The sequence below is a fragment of the Perissodus microlepis genome, chromosome 7 (assembly GCF_051167445.1).
Source record: "Perissodus microlepis isolate ML-2025 ecotype Zambia chromosome 7, ASM5116744v1, whole genome shotgun sequence".
Taxonomy (NCBI): Eukaryota; Metazoa; Chordata; class Actinopteri; order Cichliformes; family Cichlidae; genus Perissodus; species Perissodus microlepis.
The window spans coordinates 52,319,807-52,343,702 of record NC_140467.1 but is presented as its reverse complement, the minus strand read 5'-3'; the positions used below and the strand labels follow the sequence as shown (position 1 = coordinate 52,343,702).

The 23,896-nt window shown below is 39.2% G+C and overlaps 2 protein-coding genes across 6 annotated transcripts in view; one reads left to right on the top strand and one right to left on the bottom strand.

Annotated features, from left to right (window-relative positions):
* The window catches only part of LOC146384087 (uncharacterized), a 33,569-nt gene that overhangs the window by 5,786 nt on the left and 3,887 nt on the right, over positions 1-23,896 (bottom strand). For 2 of the 5 annotated variants that reach the window (XR_014800802.1, XR_014800803.1), the window contains exons 2-3: positions 22,353-22,466; positions 5,180-10,807 (exon numbers count right to left, since the gene is read on the bottom strand). Coding sequence is in view for 2 of the 5 variants with exons in the window: in XM_084935841.1 (XP_084791967.1) it covers positions 14,931-20,345 (5,415 nt within the window). In the remaining 3 variants the exon portion in view is untranslated. Of the gene's footprint in view, positions 1-4,160; positions 4,584-5,179; positions 10,808-13,691; positions 22,467-23,896 lie in introns of those variants that run through there. The other 3 variants (XM_084935841.1, XM_084935840.1, XR_014800804.1) reach the window with 2 other exon arrangements.
* The window catches only part of LOC146384085 (synaptic vesicle glycoprotein 2C-like), a 74,256-nt gene continuing 59,150 nt past the window's right edge, over positions 8,791-23,896 (top strand). The window contains exon 1 of the mRNA XM_084935844.1: positions 8,791-8,874. The gene's annotated coding sequence lies outside the window, so the exon portion shown is untranslated. The remainder of the gene's footprint in view (positions 8,875-23,896) is intronic.

The window sequence follows — 23,896 nt, the reverse complement described above, 5'->3', positions numbered from 1 at the left end:
CAGGGCTACATTCTTAGCTTTTACAACTAATAGCAGTTTGTTAAGGGAGTCTACGTGTTCATGCATTTAACCTTTCAGCTGAAGAAAGTGCTGAAGTAAAGATATACAGTCACAGCCAGATTCAACACCCGAGGACTTCCCAGCTGTGTAGTCATACAATGGTTTATTGATGTGTGAGGCATGCAGGAGTGGGAGGGAAAGCCGTCTTGCAGGAATCTCCAGAGTCCCTTCACAGTTCACTGGCCTCATTCTTTTTTTCTTTTTTTTTTAATAAAGAGGGATCCTCAGCATAGTGCAGCTCTACTTGGAAAGATGATGACATGCAACAAAACCCCCTTGCAACATTTGTCTCATTTATCTTTCTCCCATCTAATTGTGTACTTCATGTTTTTGCACAAGCTCTCTCCAACCATATGTCCCAGTTTTTTTCTTTTTTTGCAAACCTCCCACAGCAATATTTGTGCAGCTCTTTGAAAGGTTGACATTGTTACTAAATGAGTCAACAGTCAACATTTCCATGTATACTGCTCTTTGTGACATAAAACAATTCAAAATACCTGTCATTTTAACCAGAGTCGTTTTCAAAATAATACATCCAATTTATTCTTTGTGTATTTTTTCTGTCAACTGTAAAATGGCTAAATAGAAGATTGGAAACTGGTTCTTGGAAACTGCAAAGACAAATGAGAGAAAACTGGTATGGGAGGATGTTGCCTCAGCTGCGGAAGGCCACTGGAAATACAGACTCCTTGGGTTATTGTGAACTGACTACTAGACCATGTAGAAATTTCACTTCACTTTCATAGCCCAGCTGCTACTTGTGCACATAGATCACGTATCTATTCCATTTCTAGCATGAATACACCCTTCAGCTTTTGAGGACACCCATGACTCATTGCCTTTGTGAGAACTTTCTAACTTTACCCAGTGACCCTGGCCACATGGACATCCATCTCATATTTATGAGATCGTATGTGATTATTCTTAGCAAAGCAGTGCATGACTGGACCAAGTTTGGAATATAATATAAAATAACCTAAACTGTGTTATTTCCCTGGAAAAGAAAAGGTATAATAAAGATATTTTCTTCATGTTATTTTTATTGCACATCATGGCATTGAAAATTTGAATGCAGATGGTGATATTTTAGCCTAGTAACTTCGTTACAACTTCCTGTCTTATCCATAGACTGTTTTATTTTTGTGACGTAGATAGCTAATATTGGCTTAAACGTGCCAGCTTTCTATAGCTGGTGTGAATCCTCCCTGTGTTTATGTCTATCTGAAACTGATTGCTTCATATAAAGCCTACTAATATGGATTTTGATTATACTTCACTATATTTTGGATGCAAAAATTTTACTTTGTACTCTGTGCCACTAAGTTTAAGATACTTAATATTTTGTAGAGCTTAAATATATAAATACACAAATAATTATGCTGTATTATAGTAACATAACGAAAAAGGTTCAGAATAAAACCTAAATGTGGTATGTATGTTGTTTAAAGATCCATTGTGGATTAATTTTGTCACACTTTTTTTAAGTTAGCTTTTTATTTTGAATCTAATTTATTGCCTTTTAAAAGTCTATTGAGCATAAATAGTCAGCTTTAATGTGATGCTGCTTGTGCTGTGCGTCCACAACACAAGACTAGTCTACTTTGTAATCCTTTCTCATAAATGCAGGTATATGAAAGTGCACCACTGTTTAGTGTAATGAGATTTTTAAATGCAGAGAACATTTCAGTTTTTGTTTTTAGTTTTGTATCAACCACTTTTTCTGTGTTTTATAAAGTTATATTAACCTCCACATCCACTATTATTAAATCAAAAACAATAAAACGTTTGTCCTTATTCTTTTCTTTTCTTTAAATTTAACAATCTAATTAGTTCCCAGAACTCGAAAAAATTGAGGAAACTCGTTGCCTCAAAAAAATTGAGTAAAGCTTAGCTAAAAATGACTAAATTAGGACAACTTATTTATTTTGAGTACTCTGTACAAGCTCATTTGTTCCCAGAACTCAAGAAAATTGGATCAAGTTTACGTAAGATGACCAAGTTAGGGCAACTTACTCATTTTGAGTACACTGTACAGCCTTGTTAGTTCCCAGAACTCAAAAAAATTAAGGAAACTCGTTGCCTCAAAAAAACTAAGTAAAGCTTACTTAAGATGACTGTTAGGACAACTTATACAGTGCAAGTTTGCAGTATTAAGAATAACTTGATATTTCTGACTGTACAATACTAATTGTTTACTTACTGACAAACATTTCAAGTTCAACTAAATGAAAAAACAATTTGTGGTAACCTGAATATGATTAAAAATAATTAACAACACTTTTTGTAATGATGTTAAAATGAGCCCAACTTTTATTTTCAAACACAACAAAGTATAACAGCCAACATACTGGACATTGTTCTGCTGAACAACAAACAATTATATTGCCATCACTGTTATAATCTTACAATGAAACAAAGTCTCAGATGTAATTATTCTGAAAATAAGTTTAGGCCTACCACAAGTTTGTTTTGTACTTACTTATATAATCAAAATAAAATATTTATTGTTCACAAGTGCAGTCTCTGATTTAAACAACACATCTGCTTTGCATTCCAACACAGGAGCTGGAATGTTGTAATATTTTAAGGATGGCTTGTTTCCAGTCCAGGCATTACTGCCTGAATGACTATCATGGATCGAGGTGATCCAAATGTAGGTGCAGAAGAAAGTCTTTAACTTCCCTTAAGTACAGTGGCAGTGGATGTGGGTTGGAGATGCAATGAGCTTGAACCTGCAGGCGACCATCTTCACTGACCACACCATCTGTGACGGAGGACTCATCTCTCCTGGTGTCCTGCAAGCAAACAATCATATTTTTTGGAACATGAACTTAATTGCTTTCTTAAAACATTTTTTTCTGCATTTGGTATAAAACAGACTCCAATTTACACAATCTCAGGCTCCCTCCCCACCGGAGAGGTGACATTCAATGTCCCAATTGTCAGTCTGGATAGCCGTGACCACCACCCGACACACAATAATGTCATGAAAGCATCATTTTAAAAAGGGCTATGCAAACATGGCCAATAACTTTCATTCTAATGATGTGCAAAATGATTTGGGAACAAAACAAATTTTGCTGTTAGAAAACTTGCAGACTTCACTATATACAGTGTAGACCCTCTAAACTAAGTTTGGGGGATGTGATCTTTCAAGAAATGCAGACCAAACTGTTGTTGTTAGTTTACTTACACAGCATGTCTTGTAGAATTAACTGGAGTCACCAGCAACAGCATAGTGCAGTCATATCTCAAGTCTAATAACAGAAGACAGGAAAAGATCAGTAAAGAAACAACTTCCCCAAACCAAAGCACAAATAAAACAATAAGTAAAACAGGCTGATCTAAAGTATGATTAAAGTTCAGCCTGATTAATATAAATGTCACTGACAGTTGCTAATATATTGGAAAACCAAAATACTTACCACTGAGTTGATGTCTTTCTGTCCAACAACAGGATTTCTGGTCCCGAGCCTCAAAGACAGTAAGAAGCAAGCAGAGGGAGAAAAAGCAGAACATTTTTCAGAAACTGATTTGATCCTTAATGGCTGTGCAATCATTGTAACATAGAGTTTACTTATGTTGTTAAATAAAGGCTAGATTTGACATTAATAGATGCCACAGATGTTCAAAAGCTGCCACAAAGCATGAAAAAAATGGACGTCTCCGAAAACGTCGGAGCATTTTTGCAAATATGTGATGTCTTGATAAATCGAACAGATACTTGAACTTTACACAGCTACATTCTCGCCTGAAAATATCTTAAAAGTTTATTTTGTGACCCAGAATGTAGCCATGTAATCCTCAAATATCTACTTAATTTATTAAAATATCACATATTTGCAAAAGTGCTTCCAGGTTTTCGGAGAGCTCTGTTATCCACCAGCCCGATAGCTGACCGGGAGGTCAAGGCTCGATAGAGTCCGGGAGCACAGCTAACTCCTGGCGTATTCGTTTCAACCCCCCTGCACTCTTTTGCTACTCAGGTTAAACATGATATATATATATATATATATATATATATATATATATATAGTTAGTTAGTTAGTTATGGCTATGGATTGAAAATACCCCCCCCCCCCTACCCCTAACGGCTGCACCTCCCGAAGAATTTTGTCTGGGCTCTTATCTCACTTTTTTATTTCAAACAATCAACAGAAAATTTCACCGACATAGTTTTATGTAAGGTTTTTAAGGCTGTGGTGTTAATTTTTAAGTAACATGAGCCCAGCGGCAGCAGCAACGCTAGGCTAACACTAACTAGCTAGCAAGATTATAAACCTGGTGCTAAACTAAGAGAAGCCACAAAATCAGTTTGAATAAGAGTAAACATTTACTCACCAAGTCAGTGTATCAGGTAAAGATCCACAGCAATGACAATAATCTCTTGAGCTGACGCTTTTCCAGGTTTGCTCAACATATTCCATAACAAATGCTGGCACCATGAACATGCGGACTGATGCGAGAGGAAGGAGGCCGGTAGTCACGTGGCATTTTCAAAACACATCTTTCATCCTTCCGCCCTGAGAAGCAAAACTTCCAGCTTACTTAGTTTTTCTAAGTTAAGACAACTCAAATAAATTAAGTTTATCAGCATTTTTGCATAAAAAGTACTGGTAACTTATTTAAATGAATTCTAATAACAAATTGATAAAAATTGAGTTCAGCCTATTTAATATTTTTAATTAAACACAATATTACATTTTACAGTGTGTTACATTTCCTTTATTTTTAGAGACGACCCTCAATCAATGTTCTGTCTCACCGTGTCCAGACTGGTTATCCATTTTCTTTTAGGGGATGTTTGAGATAGAAATTAAAACTATGGAATAATTCATAATGATGTGCTGTTGTCATTTTAAGCCACAAAGTTTACTCTTTAGACAAAAAATGGCACCTTTTTAGACAGCTGTTTTGGGGGACCTGTGTGTATGTGTTGGAAAATGTGTTAAACCACAATAAAAAGTTTTTTTGTTTAATCCAAAAAAAAAAAAAAAAAATCAGAATCAAAATCAGACTTGCAAACGCTCGACCTCAGCGTGAGACAGTCATTAGCGAGAAAATCAGTGCGTCTTCACACAAAGCCAGTGTGGGCAAAATGACATTCTCTCTGACTCACGGTTCAACCCCCAACCTGATCCATGTGAAAAAGCCTCCAAGAAATGGAAAAGAAGAATCAGGAGCTCCAAGGAAAGCTGATGAAGCGCTGGAAAAAAAAAAAAAGAAATTCTTCATGAGAAGGAAGAACAGGACATAAAACAGAAAGACATGCAGTGCAAACTCCAAGACATGGAGACAAAATGCAGAGTGCTGCAAATAATGAAGAGTTGCTTCAAGACAAAGAGAAAGAAAGAAGAAAAACTTATCACCATACATCCCACGATACGATATTATCACAATACTTAATGCACGATACAATATTATTGCAATTATTAAAAATATTTTGCGATATTCAGATTCTGTACATAAAGGTAAACTTTATCAATATTCATTTTATCTAATATCAAAGTCTCACACTCAGTCTTTCTCTCATTTCAGTCAGTTGTATTGTTGACAAACTGAACGGTTTGTATTACAGTCTAGTCCAACTTAACTGAATGCAACCATCTGGTACAATTATAGCTATTCTGAACTATGAAATTTATGAAAACTATGCAGCCCATTCAGCAACTGAAGAATTTGAAAGTAAATTAAAACAAAATATAATTTTACATTAAATAAAAAAGTTTTAAACTTAATTAAAATAAAACATGTCTTAAATTAAAATAAGTAAACTGTCATGTTTATTGCTGCCATAAAAAAAGTTAAACACATTTGGACAGTGTCAGGATTCTTGCTCAGAAAAAGGATCAACATGCTCTGAAGTCAGAGCACAAAAACCTTTTTTGTAACAAAATATCGATTTCTGCTGTCCCTGTATCGATACATTATTAGCAAAATAAATATCATGATACTACACAGTATCGATTTTTTTCCCCCACCCCTAATGCAGAGTAGGAACAATGAAATCCTGAGAAAAAACACAGAGCTGAAAGAACTTTCTAACAACTTGAAGTGCAGAAACACTGAAATGCAGACGCAAAAGCAACAGCAAAAGAAAACACATGAAGACCTGCACTGTCAAGAAATCCAGAGGAGAAATCAGCAGTTAGAAGACATGCACAACAAAATACAACAGAGAAATACAGACATGCACAAGGCAAAGCTAATACAGGAGGCAACATCTAAAGAACTGAAAGAAAAGCTTGAAGAAAAACAAGCAAAATTAGAGGAAGTGCAGAAAAGATGCAAGAAACTTGACAAGCAAAATGCAGAAACAAATGTGTCAGATCAATATCTTCATTCAAGAATATTTCATCTTAAGTATAAAAACAAGAAAAAAGCTGCACTTTGAGTTTACTTTTATTTGAGGGTTTCTGCATTTCAGGTGTGCTCTCCATCTACCACACAGCTTGCCTTGACAATATTTTCTGTTACTGCAGCATCGCAAAAGGACTTAAGCCATGAACTGATTACACACTGCAGGCCTGTGCACTATTATAGTGCACAGTAATTCAATTAAATATATGCATAAAAACTCACACCACGCACACAAACATGCATCTGCTTAAAACTAAATGTGTATCCATGTATGATATTCACACACCATAAACCCTTTAAAAAGGTGGTGGCTGACAGGTAAATGTAATTAATGGATTACGAAGTGCCATCCTTCTCCACTCCTGATGTTAAATATCATAGTTTCCTCCCCCTAGTTTTTTTGTCACCCCACCACTGATCAATGTTTATAGTCTCTCTTATAACCCTCACCCTAGGTCCTCTCATATTGCCATGTCTCTCTTGGACAATAAATCAAAGTAGATTCCTGTGAAGAGCGGTCAATACTAATGCTGCTCTCATTTGGTGCTACATTAGGCCTTAGTATGAGTTTCATTCATTTCATATTTTAAACATGATTAAAACCTTTTGTGAAAGCAAGATGAAATACTGTACATCAGGGTATCAGCCCTGAGTCCATTCTGACAGACAGATGAGGTGGAGTCTTTGTAGACTATGATGGTTGCAGATGGCATTGTGAGTGAGAGTAGGGAGTAAATGGCTGAGAGCCTAGAGAGGTGGAGGTATGCTCTTGGGAGAAGAGGAAAGAAAATCAGTTGAAGCAAGACAGAAGGAGAAGGAATGTGTGTGAATGAGAGGGAGACCGGTTTCATTTCATTTCACCAAGAAAGTTTTTCCTTCCCACTGTCACCAAGCTGGGGTCGTTTGATTGTTGAGATTTTCTCTCTGTTATTGTAGGGTCCTTACCTTACAATGTAGAGTACACTAAGGTAACCTTGTTGGGATTTGATGTTATAAATAAAACTGAATTGAACTGAATTGAATTCAGTCTACGGTCAGAGTAATTGTTGACTGAGTTGAATTTCTAAGGAAGCAGACTAATAAAACTTCAAAAATCAGGTTGAAAAAAGATGATATAGATGAACAATTAACGAACCATTAATGGCTTTAAATATAATCCAGCGATTTGCATTTTCATACACTGTTAATGCACGTGTAGTTTGCCCCCTGGTTTAAAAAACCAAATATAAATAAAATAAAATAATACAATGTTTCAAAGGGAGGAGACCTCCACCTTGAAAATATGCAGTGAACATAAAACTTTTCTCAGGTGTGTTTAATACTGTAAGAAATGCAAATTTCCAATGCAGAGAGGTAATGCAGAATAGGATTAGTGAGATAATATGATTAAAAACACTGATAGATTGTGCTGGAAGGATTTAAACCCCTCAACAGAACAAACATTACTTAGAAAAGAGAAAAGAATCAAAATGAAAGCTGGAAGAAATGCAGAACAAAGGCGAGTCATATAAGTGAGTGGTGTAAGTTTTGTTCTGGTAGAATATATAATGTATGGTAAAACTATTCTGTCCTTTTCTATTTTCCATTCTTTCCTTCTTTCTACCTCTCCTGCTGTCTCTTCTTCCAACCCCTGGCTGACAAGGAGGGGAAACCAATTAACATCACTGTCACTAACCATCTATTATCCTCCTTCCTAATGGAAAATGACAAATTATGGAGTGTAATACGGGATGCTGTGAAGTGGTGTGTGTGTGTGTGTGTGTGTCTGTGTCTGTGTAGTCCATTCACCCTGAAAGTGGTTCTATAACTCAGAAACTTTCCTAGAAACTAAGTCCATGCAGTATGTGTGAATGTATTCTTCCGTAGACAGATAAATTCAACTGCATTCCTTTATTGTAAATACACACAGTAAAACAAGATTCAATGTGCAACTTCTCCATATAATAATCTACCTGTAAAGTGATAAAAGTAATGAGAAAATATGCATTGATTAGGAGACTGCAGAGCTGCTTTGGTTGGTACATTCTTTTTCTTTATCTGGCTTCATCATTGAAAAAGTTTGTTTGCCATACAAAGTCGTGGTCAAAAGTTTAAATACAGTCCTTATAGGCATGAATTTCATAGCAATTTGAGGGTTTTAATGATTTCTTTTGCATAATAATGACAATAATGATAAATGCTGATTTCTTTCAGGCATACATCTTTAAATAAACATTTTTTTGCAAAAGTTACAGGCTCAAATATATTAATACAGAAAATTGGGAAAGTGAAAGTGATCTTAATATAGATCTAAGAAGGTCTCTAAACTTGAAATTGTCAGGTAGTGATCAGCTGATCACGGGGCCGGGTTTAAAAGAGAGACACCACCCACCTGTTTGCCGCTCAGACATCGTTCTCTTCATGTCAGGAGCTCCAAAACCTTGCCGACGTCAGTCTCCGCCTGCCTCAGCAACTGTGAGTGTTTTCCCTCTTGATTCCTTTTCTCATCCCGGCTCCGCTCGCTCTCCGTCTGTAACGCCAGTTCCGAAGCCACGCTTCGTGCACTGATCGTTACTAGAATAACTGCGTGCCTGTTCCAACCCATCGCTAGCCTTCGCCGCGTTTGGGTCTAGCCAGCACGCCACACGGGCACGCTGAATTACTGTGTGTAATTCGCCCGATCGTGACAGAAATTTCATCACTTCAAAAAACTGTATCTAAATACAAAGTATTTGGTATTTATCATTTTGCCAAGATCTGGAAGAGGACCCAGATTCTCACCCTCAAACGAGACCCTGTTATGAAGTGGAAACTGCTAGAACACCAATGTCACCCTTAAAGAAAACAGACCCTCACTCCAAAATTGACATCTTCAAGTTTGACTGAAATTTGCACCATATGGTTTCTGGAGAAAAGTACTAGACAAAGATTTAGATATTAGCCAAAATTCTAGGTAGCCTAGAGGAGTAAATATTAAGTTTCCAAACCTATGAACACTGACCAACTGTTAAACATGGTAGTGGCATCATCACGCTCTGGGGCTGTTTTGCTTTCAGTGCTGCTTGTACATTGCAAGTACAAGTCGATTGAATAATGAAGAAGGAGGATTACCTCCAAGCTTCACTTCAAATCAACAACTAGAGGTTTGAAACTTGGACACTTGGGTTTTCAAACTGAACAATGATCCCAAACACATTAAAAAAAGGCTGATATTAAAGTTCTAGAATGGCCTTCCCAAAGCCTCGACCCTAAACCTATTGAAATTTGTGGACTATTCTTTAAAGCTGGGTCTGTGCCAGAAAGCCAGCCAGTTTAAATAAACTTTACAAATTATGCCAAGAAGAGCTGGTCTAATATCTAGCCAGAGTTATGCCACAACCTTGGTGATATCTATTAAAGATCTGGTTGGGCTAAGTGATTTTAATCAAATATTAGTGAGGGTATATATTTGTTTTTTATGCTTTGTGGATGAGAGAAACTCCAAAATAAATCCAAACCAATTCTTGTTTTTTTGTTTTTAAAATAATTAATGTACAATCGTTCCACCCTAGAAATCATTTAACGCCCCAAATTACTATGACATTCATTCTAATTAAAAGTGTATGGAAACTTCTGACCACAACTAGCAAACAAAGTTTTTTCTGTGATGAACACCTGAACAAGTGCATTTTTAAAATAGACTTTAGCAAACAAATTATTAACTATACATATTGCATATTATTACTCTACCACACCACCACATGCAGTTTCATTTGAATCTCTCCTTGATTAGCAGTTCTTGTTTTTTTTTTTTTTTTTTTATCTGTGACCACTGGTGAGTTATTTATTTCCACATCCTGATATCTTACAACTAGACTGTTCAGCACCAGAGGGATAAACTGAGTCAGTGTTCATTTCTATCTTTATCGAAAAATCTACCTCTATTGTACCTTCAGCACATTTTTGTGAACAGTGCTCTTCATCTTATGGATCGTGAACCTTGAGGCTGCCACCCCCATCTTCATTTCCAGCTGTTCTTGGAGTCTGAAGTCTTTTTTCTCCCATGTCTTTGGCGAGAACAGAAGATGCTTTTTTTGTTTGTAGTTTTATAAATAAGCATGTGTTTTTCTGTTTGTTGGTCCAGGTGTCCTTGTCCTTAGGTTAACTTAATGTAATTAATGTAATGTAAAGGTGATTACATGTTGCTTTGACTGATGTGCCCTTCCTATACTTTCGCCCACACTTGTCTCAGTGCATTAAGTTTCGAATGACACTTACTCACACATCCACTCGACAGCATCTTTACACCTACACATGCGCACATGTCATTAGCAGTGCTTATAATTAGTACACAGACAGGTTTGTGGAGAGTAGAGAGCTTCAAAGACGTTATTTTCCTCTTTGATAATCACTGGTCTTCCATTTATTCCTGTGATGGGAAGACATGAAAGAAGAGATGAAGGTGGAGCCCCAAAGCATTTTTCAGCATCATCATCATCAGATTCATGTTGCTTTGTGCTTCTAAGTTTTCAGTTCCTCTATGCAATCAATCTCCAATATAACAACACTTAAACAGCCAAGTGTCATAATGGATAAATACTGCTGTGAAGTTTGCTTGTAAACTCTGCATTAAAGGACCAGGTAATATGCACATGAAACAAAACATAATGTGAATTTGTTCAAATCAGATCATCTATGAAGCTAACATAAATAAATAAATAAAATATCAAACTCTCCTGCCTCAATATGAATGCGTGCGTCATTTTTTTTCCTCCAAGGGGCAAAGTGACTTGACACTTTGGCATTTGCAGAAGGTTTGTAGACAAAAGTATCTGCTCTCCTTGGGGCTTGACCATGTGACGCACAAAAGATCACAGGGCCAAGGTAAATCAGGCTGTTGTCATGGAACTTTGTAGGTTAGGCAAAATGAATAGGTATCAAAAATAGCATTTTATCTGCCTCACTGACTGCATTTATATGATTATCTGTTAAACAACTGACAAAAGACATCTCACACTGCTGTTGCCGTGAACATCAAGAAATGCATATATTTCCAGTAATTTATTAGGAAGAGGCCAATTTTTTTTCAGACATAGAGTAAATCCTGGTGGGATTCACAACATTAAAAATGCCTCTTAACCCCTCCTTTCTACCACTTTGAGCTTATTCCCTTCATCTCACAGTCTTTCAGTCACCTCCTTGTCTCCAGCACTTTACCCCTGTGTGTTAAGAAATGTAATTAACCTTGTTTTAACCTATTATTCCACAGGCCCTTCCTCCTGTTCCTTAATATCCCTCAGCGATACCTTGAGCTTTTGATGCTGCTTGATGAGAAGATGGGGAAAGAAGTCAGAAATAACTCAAACAAAAAAAAGCTGTGTGTTGAAAATTCTAAAATTAAACCAAGTTTTTAGATGGTGGCCAAATTCTTGGAATTTTTATCGGAAGGGAATTCTCCATTCACTCTCATTGGGTGCTAGAAATGATCTGACACTGCTTTTTTATCAGGTTTGAAATCAGTAATAAGTTCTGTTAAAATTAATGTTTTAATTCTAATCTTAAAATCATAATCAAAACTAGTAAAATTTATAATTTTCAACAAATTTTAGTCATGTTAATTCCAAACTGCCACACAATTATTAGTTTTCATGAATCAATTGGTCTTGTTTCGAAGTACTTATTCAGTAGTTTGGAAGTTAAAGCAAAACCAAGCAATTATCTACCTCTCAAAATACATTTTTCAGAGGTGTGTATGTGTTAAGTAAGAGCAGGATTATGAGTGGAGTGTGTAATTACACGGAATACAAAGCAGTGCATCCTGATGCATTCTAAAGTAGACCTTGCTAACAACCTGCTTTGTTTTTCTACCTATAAAATTATGCACCCACCAGGGCGTATAATTAGAAATCAATTAAACTCCATATCACACATCCAACTAAATTACTCAGAACAATTTTGCAGTGTATTATCGAAGTGTACAGCCCAAGGGTGTAATATTGAGAGTTTTGGAGAAGATTGCAAAAAAGTGAAGTGCATTTAGAAGAGCCCTTGAGAACACTTATTTGCATATATTAAGCCCTATATAAATGAGAGTTTACAGTATTTCACTAAACCATTGTGGTTGTGCTGCCATACATAATGCATGCTTACAGTGCAGCTAGTATAGTTGTCATATTATGCGTCTGTCTATCTGCCATCATAGTAAAATGTGACCAACACCAACGTGGTGGTTTGTGTACTGTACTTTGGCTGGTACATGGATGCCTGTTTTATCAAGAAGATATTGCCAAGCTGAAAGATACACTAAGGTGTGTGGAATTCAGAGTTTCAAGACCAGTTTGGTTTGAGCCATTAGCACTGAGTACTCAAGTGACACAGCATGTTGACATGGTGATGCTGCTTGTTTGATCCTCTCAAAATTGTCTCTGGATTCATTTCTTTTTACGCTGAAGCAGCTAATTACAAGATTACATTGCACAGACTCTTGGGCTGACAGAGTGAGCAGGTCATAAGTATGAGTTGAAATTGATACGATGAAAAATGAGTCTGCAATGTGGTGTATGATCCAAAAAGACCAAGGACACCCGATTTTAATTTTAATAATGCAGCTTCATAGATTTCTTTCTGGGCACCCAAATAATACCCAAATTGGATGATTCTTGGCATCTTTCACCAAATTTGCTATATAGAAGCTCTGACTTATAATTTTGTCAAGTTTTACAAATAACTCATGTCATATGAATCTGTGAGAGCCCTGTAAGACTTTTGAATTCATACATATATTAACTAAGCTAAATTTATTTGTGAACTGGAGGTGGTCAATCTGATTTTCTTGTAGGAGAATGTAGTTTTACACAGACTTGCTGTCCACATCTGCAATCTTGTTATTCTACCAGTACTTTATATTTGGTGGCATGGGACTGTTCTGTGACCATCCAGCTGTTGTGTGCTTGGTCATACAAGGAAATTGTTGACTTGGGCATTGAGATCTGCCCATTCGCTGGCTCCTAGTGACTCTCTGGAATCCTAGAACTAATACTAGCTTAGTGAAGCTATGTTCTTAGACTTCAGACACCTTTATATCTTCTCTGTAGTGTCAAGTGCTTTGGGGTCCTTAGGGACTATGTAAAGTGCTATATAAATACAGGCCATTTACCATTTACCATCTAGATCTAAAAAAGAAATACAGTTATGTCAAAAAATAAGCGTTCAGGGGATTTGATGCAGTCCTGTGAAAAACTAAAAAGAAGTTAAGAGCTAACCAAATGCACTTGCCTAACTGATTATGAGCAAGTGTATAAAGAAGCCTTTATAAAGGCAGATGTTTTGGCAATTTGCTGGAGAGAACATGCAGTGCAAATTCTCCCTGAGGTCAAGGAAACTGCTAAAAGGCTAACAACTACATTTCAGCCTCTACAGGCCTCAGTCAGAAAGTTAAATCCTTGATGGTAAAGCCATAGTAGAGCACTTGAAAGGAGTCATGGTTGGTATTACAATCAGTTTATTATGCACGCAGTGGCACACAGGACAGAAATCTCTTCATCTGTCCTCTTACTATTTCTCCATTCACTGTTTCCACCCACTCACCTCTCACTCTGCATATTAGCATTGTTTTTGATTGATCAATGACTTGGTGACGTTCATGAAAAGAAAAAGGGAACATAAGAGAAAAGGTGAGATGATAATTGTTGCACCCTCAGAGAGACATGACTCCATTCTCCTTTTTTTTTGCAACTTTATTCTCCTCAGTTCAGTTTGGAGTTTACAGGCAGCATAGCGTATCATCAGCAAAACATCGCTTCCTCACGTCTCAGACACTGTTTGTTTTTTCTGCGCTTACTGATGACATCACACATCTGAACTCTGACCTCCTGGAGCCAGTAAACTACAAAAATTAACTAGAAATGTGTCCAAAAACAAAACACAATTAAATAAGAATAGTCTTTAAAGATTTTCCCAACAATTCAGAAAAATTTAAGTTTTCTTAAACTACTTTCAGAGCGCAACACCCTCCCCCACAAAAGAAAAATGTTGCCACACATTTTCTTTCTAATCTTTGACAATTTACCAAAAATAGAACATTTAACCAAAGATGAGTGAGCAAACAAGTATTTCCACACATATTACACATTACTGGGTGAGAGGCTATACCATCTCTTAGTATCTCAGGACAAGTCTCTCATGGTCATGATACAAAACTAAATGTTCATAGTCTTTTTGTACTGAAGGGTGCGTTATCCCTCGAAGCATTGGTGGGCCCGCCGAATCTTCGCAGTGGGACAAGGAAAATACCATTTACACCCCAACATCATGTGATTACACACTTCAAAACCATGAGTTCATTAAACCCATATTGTACCCACTACTGTCTTAACTCTTTGACGCTAGAATGATAAGCCTTCCCTCTATTTATTATAGTAATAATGCTCAGAGTACCTGTTTGTCTTTTAACTGTAACATGTGTCAATACTACATCAACATGAACTGCAACTGTAATGTTACGCTTAGATTAAACTCTCTTGTGAAGTTGACTCTGTGTTTTTCTGTTATATCTATTCATACTGTAAAGGATACATGAATGATGGTGGGACAGAGGAATGATGGATGGCACTTGAAGGGCTGTTCACACTGACAGGACACGTGCTCCATTGCTGGACCGTTGGCTGGCCTAGTTTTTCATATGTGTAGACACGCCGGGGTTGTCTCATTCTCTTTGGCTTGTGCCTCCATGTCTCAGCATCACTCTGCTCACTCTCGGGTCCAACAGCTGGAGCTTCAACCTCCTCCTCCAAACTGCGTCTCTCCTCCACCTGTTCCCCTTCAGGATACCCCTCTGCTCTGAAAGCAGGCTCAGACTTCTCTCCGAGTGCTTCACTCCAGGGGCAGAAATCCTCTGTTTCTGGGTTGAGGGGTAGATCGGCATATCTGAGTGCTGTCCACATGTGACAGTCGTCTTCACTAGAACTGCCTGTGTCTGTTTGGTCAGTATCGTGCTTGGTCTGATGATGTCTTCTTGCTGACTGTCTCTGTTTGTTTCCACGGCTTTTCTCTTTCAGGCTGCTTTCGCACACCCCAGACTCGTCAACCAGGTAAGGACACGGCAACAGTAGGTTACGGTGTAACACTCGTCTTCTTCCTGTCCCCTGCAATGGCTCAACCACATACACTGGACTATCAGGACCTTTCCTTTCGGTGATGACATGAATCATATCCTCCCAATAGCTGCGCAGTTTCCCAGGACCTCCTCTGGGTGTGAGATTTCTCACCAAGACATGGTCACCTGGCTGAAGCACAGAGCTCCATGCACGTTGATTGTAGTTTTTCTGTCCCCTTCTTGCACTCTTTCTCATGTTCTGCCTCGCAATTGTATATGCCTCTTGCATAACTCCTCTCCATTTCTCTGCATAGCCACTGTGTGACTGACTCTTCTCTTCTTCTCTTTTTGGGAAGAGCAGGTCGATAGGCAAGGTTGGTTCACGGCCAAAGAGAAGGAAGAACGGAGAAAATCCTGTTGCTTCGTGCACAGTCGAGTTGTAGGCATGAACTACTTTGTTCAAATGGTCTTTCCATCTTGACTTCTGAGATTCATCAAGTGTCTGGAGCATACCTAGGAGTGTCCTATTGAAGCGCTCTGCAGGATTGGCCTGTGGGTGGTACGGGGAGGTACGAGAATGGCTGATACCGCAGTAGCCTTGAAGCTTGCGGAAAAGATTGTTCTCAAATTCTTTCCCCTGGTCATGGTGTATTTTGGATGGGAAACCGAAGCGCATAATAAAGTCATCAAAGAGCTTTCTTGCCGCAGTCTTCCCAGACTTGTCCCTTGTCGCATATGCCTGGGCATATTTGGTGAAATGATCCACAACTACGAGTATGTATTCTTCACCTCCTTTGCACTTGTCCAAATGCAGGTAGTCAATGGATATCATCTCAAACGGTGCAGAGGTTTCAATGCTCTGAATTGGTGTTCTGGTTATTCTGTTAGGCTTTTTCTTCTTTATGCAGCGACACACCTGAGTGACATAGTGCTCCATTTCCTGCCTCATTTTAGGCCAGAAGAAGCGCTCCCTGGTGAGAGCAGCCATCCTATCTGCTCCTAAATGTCCCATCTCCTCATGTAGATGTTTATAGACCATGGGCTTTAATGAGTCAGGAACAACTAACTGTTTTCTCCTGGTGGTCTCACGCCTCAGAATGCCATCTCCATCAATCTGCAAATGGGGCCACTGCCGAAGAAGGTACCTAACTGCCTCACTCTCCGCCATCTTTTCTTTATGCTTCAGGTAGGTGTGTGTTCTTTTCAGGGACAAAACTCGGTTTATGGCTATGTCTGCATCCTGGGCGTCTCTGATGTCGTCAACTGCAAACGGCTGAATTGATTCTGAGACGATGCATCCCTCTGGCAACGCGATGACATTACAGGTGACAGCTGAGATCCAGTTCATTTCTCCTGTTTTCTCTCTCTCTAGGGCTTTCCCAATACATTCAATGGCATCTTGCTGACATTCCTCTGTGCATTCCTGCATGATGTCTTCAATGGGCTTTCCTCTTCTTGATAAGAAATCTGCATCTCGATTCGCTGCCCCTGGCCTGTACTTAAGAGTGAACCGATAATCTGCCAACTCCGCCATCCAGCGGTGTCCAGCTGCATTAAGTTTCGCTGACTTCATGACGTATGTCAGCGGGTTATTGTCACTGTACACAGTAAAATGAGGCACATGAAACAGATAATCACGAAAGCGCTCTGTTATGGCCCATTTCAGTGCCAGGAATTCCAGCTTGCCTGAATGTAGCTTGTAGTTTTTTTCTGCAGCTGTCAGTGTCCGTGATCCATAGCCTATGACTCTCAGGGCAGTCCCTTGACGCTGGTACAAGACTGCACCCAAACCATCCTCAGAGGCATCTACATGAAGAACAAATGGCTTCTCTAGATCTGGATATGCCATGATTGGTGGGTTTGTCAGCTGGTTTACTATTTTGTCCAATGTCTCTTGGTGAACTGTCATCCACTGGATTGGATGGGATGGTGGCAGCTGGGCAGATTTGCGGTGGCACTCCTTACTCTTTCCACGCTGCTTGTGTTCAGACTTAGGCTTTGCTAAGAGTTCATAGAGGGGTTTGGCTGTCCTTGAGAAGTCCTGTATGTAGGGTCTGTAGTAGCTAAGGAAACCCATCAACTTTCTCACCTCTCTCACGGTCGATGGTTTCTCCTGTTTCAGTGCTTGCACTGCTTCAACTTCTTTGGGGTTCATCTTGTATCCCTCTGCTGAAACCACTCGCCCCACATAGCAGACTTCACGTTTGAAAAAGTCACACTTCTGTGGCCTTAATTTGATACCACATTCTCTTTGTCGCTGTAGCACTCTCCTCACATTTTGGATGTGTTGTTCGAAGCTTGAGCTAAAGACGAGTACATCATCCAAATATGGGACACACATTTCATCCCTGAGGTCTCCCAGGCATCCCTCCATGTAGCGCTGGAATGCTGCTGGGGCATTAGTAAGGCCGAATGGGACCCTAACACACTCATAGAGTCCCCATGGTGTTATAAATGCGGTACAGGGTCTGCTGTTCTCACTCATGAAACCCTGGTGATAAGCCTTTCCCTGGTCCAATACTGTGAACCAGGAGTTGCCCCCAAGGTTTTCCAGGATCTCCTGTATTCTCGGGATGGGATGTCTGTCGGGCAGTGTCTTTGCATTCAGGAGCCTATAGTCTACACACAAGCGAAGGCCACCATCTTTCTTCCTGACACATACCACAGGCGAAGAATATGAAGAACAAGATTTTTGGATCCAGCCCCGATTGAGTAAGTCTTGTATGTGTGCTTTTACCTCCTGATAAAGGTGTCTGGGGATTGCATTATATGTCTTTTGCACAGGCACTTTGTCTTTTAGCTGTATCTCCAGCTCTAGATCTTTAATGCATCCCGTGTCCCAGTCATCTTTTGCAAAAACATTGCATTCCTCCCTCAGCATCTGTTTTACCTGCTGCTGTTGGTCACTTGTCAGATGGCTCAAATCCACTGGTGGGTCCCAGGGCTCAGTTTTTGTTGTCTGGCTGGACTGCACTGTGGGTAAGGAAGTACTTCCGTCTGATGTCTTAGAAAGCTCCCCCTCCATACATTTTACATGTGGCATGTAGATAGCATCAACATTGTGCAGCCACCCCAGTGTAGTGCGACCACAGAGGGTGATATCATGGTCAGTCATGTTTTCCACAGTCACTGCAACTTTAGCATCACCTTCTGAGGGGAGCTGAATTAGCTGTTCTCTAACAACTAGGCCTGCTGGCCATGGTGTCTCACAGTTCGGCTCCAACACTGCATGTGACCCACTCAACACACTCTTATTTAGCCAACCACATTGCACTGTCATCATGTTACGCTTCGGGATGGTCACAGGTCGTCTTCCTACTCGGGCTATGTGGGGATGGCTGTCAGGCGTTTGTTTCTTTAGGACAGACAGGACAGCTCTTCCAGTTTTGCGCCCCACCTCAAATGCTGAGCACAATCTGTCCAGCATATGCCCTGGGGGGATACAGTCTTTGCTGGTGTCATTTCTCAAAGCTAATTCTTCTATCACATTAAAGCCGATGATGGGGCATTCAATGTCACCACTGGCGACTAGGATTGGAACTTGGACGGGCCTGTTGGTCATCCCAGCCACAGCATTTTTGGACAGGCTGAACTCAGTCTCTATCCATCCTTCATATGGAATACTGGTCCCATTAGCAGCTGAGAGCTCTAAAGCTCCCTCTTCGAGCAGCTCTTCCACTGACCTCATTTCAGCATCAGGCAGGTGTTTCTTTCTCCAGTTCGTCCCCACTATCGATACTTGTGAGCCGGTGTCCCACAATATTGTGGTGTCCACACCTCCTAAGAAGCCACGGACCTGGCATCTTTTGCCTACCAGCTTCGCCATTTGTTGTTGTTTACCAGTGAGGGGTGCTTTGAGGCTGAATGGGTCGGTTTGGTGCTTCTCCCCTTCAGGGTTAAGTATGATTTCGATCTTACTTGAATTAGCTGAGCACTTTTTCCTACGACAACCTGCTGCCCAGTGTTCCGTACTGCCACATTTGTAACAGTGGTCACATTTGTTTCCTGTATCGGATGATTGACACTGCTGGCACTGTCTAACGTTTGTGCTCCTAGGCTGTGATTGGTATTTCCGGTCAGGTGGTTCGGCCATTCTCATGTGCTGAGGCTTAACGGTCTGCTGGAGGCTGGCAATGTGAGTGGTGAGGTTCTGCAGAGCCTCACATATAGCCTTGTTGCCTTGATCAACTTTATCCATTAATGTGTCTCGTTTGACCGCTCCACCTTGCTTGTTCTTACTGTCTGATGTGTGCATACTGCTTTCTTTCTCCACCTCTTGATCTTCCCCACTTACTGCTGCAACTTTGATCATCTTTGCTCTTGATGCAGCTGACAGCTTATTCTTTCTTTCCATTTCCAGACTGTATGCCGCAGTCATTTTTTCCAGAAGAACCTCATCTGTGATTTTAGGATTTTGCAGGTATAGCTTCACATCAGCTCGGATGGTGTCATCATGGAGGCCAGTGAGTACTGTCTGGAGAAACTGATTTTGGATGAGCTCCGAACTGTACTTTAAACCAGACTTAACTCTCTCTGAAGCAAGAACAAGTTGTTGTCTCAAATCCATTGCTCGCATCAAAAACTGGATTGGAGTTTCTTTTGGCTCCTGTACAGCACGTGTGAGCGAGTGATACAACTCTGTGGCGTCTTTCTCAATGTAATGAGTCCGTAATATTTGCCTGAGAGCTTGCAAAGTCAAATCTACTCTACTCTCAAGGTAGCTTTTCAGTTTTGTTCCTGGGGTTATAGCTTGAATGATGGCTTCAACAATTTCTCCTTCATCATATCCCCTCTTCAATGCCCTCTGGATTTGTCTTTCCAAGCTAGTGTATGTTAATTTGTCCTTTTGGTTTGGTTCTCCAATTTGTCCCATTATTTTCAGATCCCGTCGGTACAGTGGGTGTACAAAAGGGACACTTTGAGTGGCGACAGGGGTGACTCGTGTAGCATTCAGATGAGAAACACTTTCTCTCTGCTCGTCTGAATTACTGGGTGCTATCACATTTTCAGCCACAGGGTGGTGCTCTTGTACCACTTGTTGAGACAACGGGGCATTACTTTCTCATCTCTTTCGCTTCACTTCATTAATTTTGTCATCTAATTCCAACAACAGAGACATTCCTTCATCTTCTCGTGCAGTAACATCCTCTCCCTCTAAGTACTGGAGAATACGCCGCCTCAGTTTACGAGGTAAGTCTTTTTCACTTTCATCCACGGCTAAACTGAGGGCAGCACAAATCTCATTCAAATCCGGTGCTAGCAGTGTAAGTAACTTTTCCTCTATCTCCTCAAGAAGTTGCTCCCAATCAGGAGATATCTGCTGTACTTTAGACATGACGAAAAACTTTTACCTTCACTGCCTTTTCTGGAAGGGATGGCACTGCCGTACGAGTTCAGGTGGGGGGTAGTGAGCGAGGCTAGTCACATGTAGCTCGTCCTTCTTTGCGGTATAAACTCCAAACCGGGCGGAAACACCAAGATTATGTTGCACCCTCAGAGAGACATGACTCCATTCTCCTTTTTTTTTTGCAACTTTATTCTCCTCAGTTCAGTTTGGAGTTTACAGGCAGCATAGCGTATCATCAGCAAAACATCGCTTCCTCACGTCTCAGACACTGTTTGTTTTTTCTGCGCTTACTGATGACATCACACATCTGAACTCTGACCTCCTGGAGCCAGTAAACTACAAAAATTAACTAGAAATGTGTCCAAAAACAAAACACAATTAAATAAGAATAGTCTTTAAAGATTTTCCCATCAATTCAGAAAAATTTAAGTTTTCTTAAACTACTTTCAGAGCGCAACATAATCATGGTAAAATGTATGACTTTATATACCTACATGATGATTTCTGAACAGAGCTCATGATGTTACTACAGGTGACAGGTGTTGTGTGTACGCGTGTGTGTCTTGATATTAGATTTTTTTACTTACATTAAACAACAGCTGCTGGATAGAAATGCAAATGCATCTGCATTTTTATTTGACTAAGAGGGATGTCCTTCCAAGCTTCTTCCTTGCTCAATGAGATTTCTACCATAATGGTTATTTCTAAAAGCTGAGGAGAGGAGTGCTCATTCACTGAAGTTCATAATGGCCCTTCTCTAGCCGTGCAGAATAGGATGAGTTTTTGGGGATTGCTTATTCTCTCTGCCCAGACTTTTGCATTGAACTCTTTTACCCTCCAACGTTTTTTGGAGAATCATGAGTCACTGACACCTTTTAAAAGGAACAGATATAAAGACGCTGAGTGCAGACAGAGGAGGAGTGGCACTTTCTGAAGAAGTGGGTATGCTCTGAACTCAAACCATGAATATTTTTGGTTTAGGCAGACAATCCAGGAAAGGATAAGTGTCCAGTGTTATAAACAGTGACACATAAGACTGCTCTTTCATTAAGTTCAATCAAGTTCCTCCAGTGAGGACATTTGTTGCATATTTTGCTCTCGGTATATGAAAATTGGACCATTCTCTCACCATGCAAGTCTGTGGACCATTTTTTTTCTTTTATAAGCTTTCTCTTTGTAGACCTGATTGGAAAATCACAGTATAACCATGGGTATGTCACAATTATAAGATTAAAAACATTAGGAAATTGTATTAGTCCTATAATGTCAACACCTGGCATATGTTGGTAATTTATATTTTTATAATTTATGAAGTCCAGCCCTTAAAAAGCACTTTCAATATATTTTGAAGTTTTAGTTAAGGAGGACAACTGGGTGACTAACAGCATTGATTTACCTAGATTGTTTGTCAAAGTTCACACTGATAATCAAATAAAAATGCATACATTCATGCTGTTATTTAAAGTAAACCAAAAGTATGGGTAGGCAGCAGAGAATATTTCTTTTTCATTGCATTGCCAAGTTGTGACCCACCGTCTCTTCTGCTTGGTTTATCCTGATAGTCATACACTGGTCCAGTCACTAGTCCTTATGGCTAAATCCAACCAACAAGCCAGTCAGAGGCGTTGGGTTCTTCATGTGCATCAGCTGGAATAAAGATATATGTAATTCCTGGATATGTATGTCATATAATACTGAGTGTAGACATGCAGAAAAGCTGTGCAAGCACATATAGACAAGCACACAGTGTGATTAAAATGTAAAGTAATGGAAAGTCAAGCAGACAATTATCTTATTTTAGCTCATATTAATTATTTATTTCCCTTTTCCTATTCCCTTACACATAGACCTTTGTTACTGTCTCTGTAATACAAAAAAATGAATAAACTAAAAATATAAGAAGTTATTGATTGCCTTAAATCTGTGACTTGGATTATTATTACTTCAAAATGGCTCTACTGCTTTATGCTGGGGCTAATGTAGCCAAACAAACAAACAAACAAACAAACAAATCCTTGCAGCCATAAACACATCTTCATTAACGATTTGAACTGCAAAAGTTATTGATTACTCTAAATTATTCACCCAAGAAACACCAACATTTATTTAAATACACATTTAAAAAAATAAAGAACTTATATGATAAATCATTTAAAAGTAACGTCTTTAATGATTTGAAAGAAAAAAACATAGTAATCAAAAAGTGCAGTCAGCTGTGAAATATAGAAGCAAAAAAGGAAGAGACAAAACAACTTCTGCTGGAATGGATGTTATGCTGAAATCCAATATTCTTCTATTACATCTAAGATAAGACAGGAAACAACCAACATCTTTACCGTGTGATTTACTCTGATGAGAAAACTCTATACATGAACCTGTGATATGAAAAATACCACATGTCATGTACTCTGTGCAGGTAGGAATACTGTACCCAAAAGTGCAGACTAACGGAGGCAAAAAAAGGTGAACTCAAAATGCAGTTTTAATACTGGACACAAGGAAAACTAACTAAACTGAAGAATACAAATAAACTAAGGCAGGCAGATGGAACACACAGTGAGGTATGATGCAAATCACAACATAGACCAAGAAAAACACAGGGTTTAAATACACAGATGGAGCAAACAGGGAATGGGGGACAGGAGGGAAACACAGCTGGGACAAATCAGGCCTAACAAGACAAGGGAAGCAAACTAGAAACACTGACATGAGACACAGACTTTCAAAGTAAAACAGGAAACATAACACAGAGACACGGACATGACGAGCAGACAGGGGCAGACAGAGCAACTATGGAACACAGACAGAAACCAGAAGACTAAAAACTCTAACATTGAACCCAAAAGACTAGAAATGATAAATAATGACAAAATCAAAGTTAAATAATCATGCAAAACTTCAAAACTCTGGGTCAGCGACCCAGGTATTCTAACATGATTAGCCTAACACATTCTGTTTGCAGGATTAGCTTAATGTTCATCAATATAAGTGTAGTGTAGTGTACTTTAGTGTTGTAAGATAATTAGTGTTTAGTCTTTGAATTTTATTTGCTAGTGTCAAGGTAGCAATGGTCCTAA